The sequence below is a fragment of the Elephantulus edwardii genome, unplaced genomic scaffold (genome assembly GCF_000299155.1).
Source record: "Elephantulus edwardii isolate Elephantulus edwardi_28Jun2011 unplaced genomic scaffold, EleEdw1.0 scaffold00360, whole genome shotgun sequence".
Classification (NCBI taxonomy): domain Eukaryota; kingdom Metazoa; phylum Chordata; class Mammalia; order Macroscelidea; family Macroscelididae; genus Elephantulus; species Elephantulus edwardii.
The window spans coordinates 1,016,633-1,023,593 of NW_006400110.1; the positions used below are offsets into that span (position 1 = coordinate 1,016,633).

A 6,961-nucleotide genomic window follows, 5' to 3' on the forward strand; every position below is an offset into this window, starting at 1 on the left:
TCATGAACATATTGAAAATTGGATTTCTCAGTATCAGTGAAACTTTGAAGTTAATGCACTCTAACATTGGATATTAAGCTAAACCAGACTCACAACATTTAAGATTTTTTTTTTCTCTCTATATCACAACATTCCATTCAATGGAACTTTTTATTAGCACTGCTTCAGTAAATTGGAAGCCCTAATGTTTTTCACACATTTGTTCCCATTTCAAAAGGAACATCCATTGGACTACAGTTTTGAGTGACCATATGAGCCTATCTTGTGCCATCCTCATGATCTACTGCATGCTCAAGCCTGTTGTTACAGTCACTGTGGCAGTCCATCACGTGAACAAACATCCTCTCTTTTCCCGACCCTCTGCCTTTCCTAGTGTATCATCTTCCTTATTCATTGTCCAACTTTCAGATGTATACTGTTGTTGTGTTAGGTTCCATCAAGTTGCCCGTAACCAATAGCGACCCTATGTACAACAGCTCTGAACTCTGCCCTGTCCTGAGCCAGCCTCACTAATTCCAACACACCAACCCTCATTGCCCCAGTTACTGTATCATCCATCTCATCCTGGGTCTCCCTGTCCTGCGCTTTCCCGCCATCCTTCAGGGCATGATATCCTTCTCCAAGGACTAGTTCCTCCTGGCCACATACTCAAAATATGTGAGATGGAGCTTCAAAATCCTAGCCTCCAAGGAGAAACTTGGTTTAACCCACTCCAAGACAGATCTGTTTTTTTTCTTGGTATGCTCAAGACTTTGCTCTAGCACCACAACTCGAAGATGTCAATTCTTCTTCTGTCATCTTTAGTCATTGTCCAGCTCTCTGATGCACAGCAAGTAATTGCAAAGACCATGGTCTGGATTAGGCACATCTTAGTCTCTAGACGGACATCATTGCTTTTCAGTGCTCTGGAGAGGTCCCTCCTGACAGCAGATTTTCCCAATGCCATTTGTCTTTTGAGTTCCTAACTGCTGGTGTTAAGAATATTGATTGTAAAGAGAGCTCTGGTGGCTTAGTGGCAAGGAGCTGCACTGCAATCCCAGAGGTGTGTGGTTCGAATCCACCAGATGCTCTGCTGGAGAAAGAAGAACAATCTTATCCTGTACCAGTCAGATCTGATTAGACGGTACACACACACACGCACACACACACACACACACACAGAGAATACTGATTGTAGAGTTAGTAAAGCTTTAACTGCTAACAATCTCAATCTTGTCTCCATCTGTGATGGTGCTACCAACTGGCACAGTGGTGAGAATCTTTGTCTTCTTGATGTTGAGTTTCCATCCATATTGAAGACTACAGTCCTTGACCTTCTGCAGCAAATGCTTCAGGTCCTCCTCAGTTTCAGCAAGCAAGGTTGTGTCATCTTCATAATGTAGGTTGTTGATGAGTCTTCCTCCAATCCTGATGCCACAATCTTCCTCACAAAGCCCTGTTTCCCAAATGATCTGTTCTGCATAGATTGAAAAGGTGTGGAGACAGGATGCATCCCTGATGCACTCTTTTCCTGATTTTGACCCATGCAGTGTTTCCCTGCCACACACTTGCTGAAGAAGGTCAAGGATTGAAGTCTTCAGTATGGATTGAGGCTCAATATCAAGAAAACAAACATTCTTATCACTGGGACAATGGACAACATCATGATAAATGGTGAAGAGACTAAAATTGTAAATGGCTTTAATTTGCTTGGCTCCACAGTCAATACTCTTGGCACCAGCAGCCACGAAATTTAAAGATGTCTTACGATTAAAAAGTCTGTTGTTAAGGAACTCTCCAAAGTATTGAAGAGCAATGATGTCACTCTGGAGACTAAGGTGCATCTGATACAGGCCATGGCCTTTGCAATCACTTGCTGTGTTTCAGAGAGCTGGACAATGACTAGGGATGACAGAAGGAGAATTGATGTCTTTGAGCTGTGGTGTTGGAGAAAAGTATTGAATATACCATGGACTGCTAAGAAAACAAAAAGGTTCAACCTAGAGAGGGTTAAACCATGCTGTTCCTTGAAGGCAAGGATTCTGAAGCTTCCTCTGACATATTTTTGACATGTTATAAGGAGAGACCAATCCTTGGAGACGGATGTCGTGCTTGGGAGTGTGGAGGGACAGCACAGAAGAGGAAGACCCTCTATGAGGTGAACTGATTTGGTGACTGGGGTAATGGAGGGAGGGGTGTCGGAGACAGTGAGATTGGCACAGGATAGAACAGGGTTTAGGGCTGTTGCTATGAGTCACAAGCAACTCGGTGACACATAACAACAACCAACCACAGTCTTTCCCTGTTCTGTTCTGAGGACTGTTTTCTGGTCCAAGTATAAGTTTCACATAAGGACAATCAAGTGTTAGAGGATTCTCATTTTCCTCAAAGTTAACCACAATTTGTTGTGATCCACACAGTCATATACCTTTGCATAATCAATGAAACACAGATAGACATTCCTCTGGTACTCTACTTTCAGCCAAGATCCATCTGACATTGGCAATAATGTCTCTAGTGCTATGGCCTCTTCTAAACTCAGCTTGTATTTTTGGTAGTTCTCTGTCAATGTACTGTACAATGTACAATGTTTCAGTCATTTCTGGATAATCATCAGCAGAATTTTGCTGGTGTGTGATATTAGTGATATTGTTCAATAATTTCTACACTGTCGGTTTGCCTTTTTTTGGAATGGGAATAAAGATGGATCTCTACCAGTCAGTTGGCCAGGTAGTTTTCCTCCAGATTTCTTGGCACAACCTGATGAGCACGTCTAGGGAAGCATCTGTTTGTTGAAATACGTCAATTGGTATTCCATCAATTCCTGGGGCTTTTTTTTTTCCAAGTCCTTCACAGCCTCCTTCCTACTAAGCAATTGAAAATAGCATGGCTTGACTCAGGCACATCTTAATCTTTAAACTAATATCTGTGCTCTTTAGCTCTTTGGAGAAGTCCTTGACAGACTTCCCAATGCAAGGTATCTTGGTTTCTTAAATGCTGTGTCATTTTGTGGGATCACCTTTTTTAATTTAATGAATTCAAATATAGCTCATTACTAATCAGTTGGCTAGCCAGCTGTTTTCTGTATTTCTAGGCATAGAATAGTGAACACATCCAGGACTGTATCTATTTGTTGGAACATCTCATTTGCTCTCCCATCAATTTGAGGGGACCCTTAGTTTTTGCCAGTGCCTTCAAGGCAGTTTGAACATCTTCTTTTTCTACTGTTCATCTTTGATCATCTACTACTTGCTGAAATGGTTCAGTGCTGACCAGTTCTTTCCAGTACAGTCACTCTGTGAATTCCTTCTATCTTCTTTTGATTCAATAGAGTGTGGAATTTATTGGACGATATCATTAACAGCACGTGCAGATAAAATCTTGCTGAAGATTATTAAAAGGTGTCTGGAACAGTACAATGACAGGGAACTTCCAAAAGTTAATTTGCACTCAGTAGAGATCAATGCTGATGTCAGATGGATGTTGGCTGAAGGAAAAAAATACTAGAAAGATATATACTTTTATGTGTTTTATGGACTATGCCAAGTCATCTGACTATGTGGACCATAACGAATTATTAAAGACATTGAGATGAATGGGAATCCAAGAACACTGAATTGTGCTCATGCAAATCCTCTATCTAGACCAAGAAGCAATTGTTTGAACAGAACTAGGGAAGATTGCCTCATTTAAAATCAGCAAAGGTGTATATCCTTTCTCCATACCTAGTCAATATGTATGCTAAATAAATCATTTGAGAAGCTGTACTATATGAAGAAGAACATAGCATCAGAATTGGAAGATTTATCAACAACCTATCTTATGCAGACGACACAACTTTGCTTACAGGAAGTTAGAAGACCTCAAGCGCTTATTACATATGAAATTTGGACAATGAATAAGGAGGATAGAGAAAGAATCAATGACTTTGAATTGTGGTGCTGGGAGAAAGTACTGAGTATTCCATGGACTGTCAAATAAACAAATATGTCTTGAAGGAAATGAAACCCTAGTATGCTCTTTAATATCCTTCATAAGGATACTAAACTTCATTTCTCATACTTTGAGCATGTTAACAGAAGGGACTAGTCTTTGGAAAAAGCCATCTTGATGAGAAAGACAGAGGGCAGAGGAAGTGAGGAAAACACTTCATAAGCTTGATTGACACAGTGGTTGTGACAATGAACTCAAGCATGGGAGATATAAGGATTGCACAGAATAGGGCAAAGTTCGGATCTGTTCTTAGAATTGCTCAGAGTTGTATTTGACTCAATGGCACCTAACAATAACAATAAAAATAATAATATTTTTTAGTAATTTACACATGCCACATCTCATCATCGAGGTTTCTTGGTATAAGGAAGTTTATTTTCTCCAAATTATTCATTTCTTTTTTTTTTTGTAATCTTATGTATAATTAAGATTATTTGTGAGGACTTCTGTTTGGATATAGAGTCAGGCTTGAAAATCTACATAGGACTGTTGTTGCTGTTATGTGTCATTGAATCACCTGCAACTCATAGAGACCCTATCTATGTACAACAGCTCTGAAGCCTATCCTGTCCTGAGCCAGTCTCACTAACTTAGACACACCTACTCCCATTGCTCTGGTTACTGTATCAAAACTGTAGGAAAATAACATTATATAAGACATATTTGTGTAAAAAATTTAATCCATTTTCTTATCAAATAAAAATAAAGAAACCAGCACTATGAAGAATTCTAAGTGTAAATTTAAAAATTGTATATATTTTCATTAAACTAAAGCTATGAAGAAACATTAATTTTCATTGTTCAGAATAATCACAACTATAAGAAAGCAATAGTCCTAGTATATAAGCATCATTAAAAAATGTTTCTACCTAGTATATTATTAGATCTCTGGTGGCCCAAATAGGTAAGGAGCTGTGCTTGTAGAATCCACGAGCTGATCCCTGTGAAAAAGATGAACAGTCTCTTCCCATGTGACTTACTGCATCTGAAAACCTGCTGGAGGGCCAGCTTTGGATCAATTAAAATACAATGGCAAATAATAAGGGGGAAAATGGTATATTTTTAAGTGCTGCATTGCCTTGAATGAAATGGAACAATCTTTGTTTCATACAACAGACAGACTTTTCTACTCGCTCCCTTGCTTATTCTGTAGTTGTAGAATGCACTGCACACCTTTCTGCAGTGCCTTAGACAGTCTTTCTCTCTTTTGGAATAAACTTCTGTCTTGAGTTTTCCCCAGCAAGCCTGTGACCTTGGACAATTACTGAGACATTGACACTTCATTGCTTGAGTAGCCCTCTTCATAAGTCTGGTTTTGTCACTGCCAAGTTTTATACAACTAGAAAAAGTAAAAAGCAGTGAAAGGTTAATAGTTTTAATGATCTTTTATGGCTTTATATAGGACATTTAACTTTACTGATAACTATTTTTCCTGTGTGCTTTTCCATTAGATGATAGAGTTCGTCTGGCAGATTTCCAAAAATTGGAATGGCTTTTTCCAGAAACCACAGCAAATTTTGACAAATTGCTAATTCAGTATCGAGGATTTTGTGGTTATACATTTGTTTCAACAGATGGTCTCCTCCTTCCAGGTATATAATCAGAAATAATATTGCTACTGTCCTCAAAAATTTTGTATAAATTGTGTTACTGTCAATCATTCAGTATTTTTTAACTTAATGAAATCCGATGGTGAACTAGAAGAGGAACTACAAAGATCTTAATACATTCTTCATTAAGTGCCCATAGTGTAATCTGAAAGACCAACATTAAGGAGAAAGTATAAGTGACAAGTGATGGAATGTAGATTAACGGGGTCCAGCCCCATTATATCGAAACAGTTCTGCCGAGAGAAGGGATGAGGATGAAATGAAGACGCAGAGAGACTACTTACTGATGACGAATAGCTAAATTATTATTTTGGAAAAGGCTTATATAGGTTTGAGAAGCATGTCTGCAGGGGTAATTGCATTATCTCTTATCTGTCCAAGATGTTGACTGTCAGGTCAGACATTCCCAGACCTCAACACAAAATGAAGACATCTTCTGGAATGCCTTATTGTGTGCTTAGAAGAATAAAGAGTCTCAGAGAATTAAGAGCTTCACATTCCTCGAATTCTGAGACCTTTGGTAACTCCCCATTCATTTGCATCCTACTTCCTCGAGTTGTTTACTGCCAAGCAGATGTTCTAGTCAAGATGGAATCAGTCCTGCTGGTTTTCTAATGCAGTGCTAATCTTGCTTTACAAGTTAGCCAGGCCCCTGACAGTTCCCCCTTCCAAAATATTAAAATATGGAGTGTTGCCTGCCTTAGGTGGATAAAAGAACTCAAACTCAAGTTACCCATCATAGAGATAATAGCAATTTATGCTACTCCCTGTCTTAGAATCATGAGTGAGTGTCTTTCCTTGCCCATTATTGGCTACACATCCTGCATTTGTTGGGGGAGCGCCTTAAGTTGAATTCCATGTACTTTACCCAGCAGTTCTCTATAAGGCTTGGCTAATATATGACCAACACAAGGGAGGATCTATAGTATACCTATGATAACAATACAAGGAACAACAATCGTAAAAAGGAGATTTCTAAATGAAGTTTCTGAAGGAAACCAGTTTTTTAGATTTTCAAATATTAGACTAGCTTGTTCCGCTGGAGAAATATTTATATCTGGGGTATTCTGCATTTCTATAATTCTTTGGTGCAAATCATACAAGTCAAGAGAATCATTATTAGACATCCAAATTCCTTTTAAATGGGATACTATTTTTATCCAATCATTATCTGAGTTATTGTATTTTAATTTTGTAAGGTATTGGGATGGGAAAGTCTGCTGTTAAGGACCTCTCTAAAGTACTCAAAAGCAACGGTGTCTCTCTGGAGACCAAGGTCCACCTGATACAGGTCATGGTTTTTGCAATCACTTGTTAATATATGCATCAGAGAGTTGGACAATGACTAGGGAAGATAGAAGGAGAATTGATGCCTTTGA

At 38.8% G+C, this 6,961-nt stretch overlaps 1 protein-coding gene across 1 annotated transcript in view; it reads left to right on the plus strand.

Annotated features, from left to right (window-relative positions):
- Nucleotides 1–6,961, plus strand: part of LOC102853992 (UPF0704 protein C6orf165 homolog) — a 119,461-nt gene that overhangs the window by 48,956 nt on the left and 63,544 nt on the right. The window contains exon 9 of the mRNA XM_006902039.1: nt 5,424–5,564. Coding sequence (XP_006902101.1) covers nt 5,424–5,564 — 141 coding nt within the window. The remainder of the gene's footprint in view (nt 1–5,423; nt 5,565–6,961) is intronic.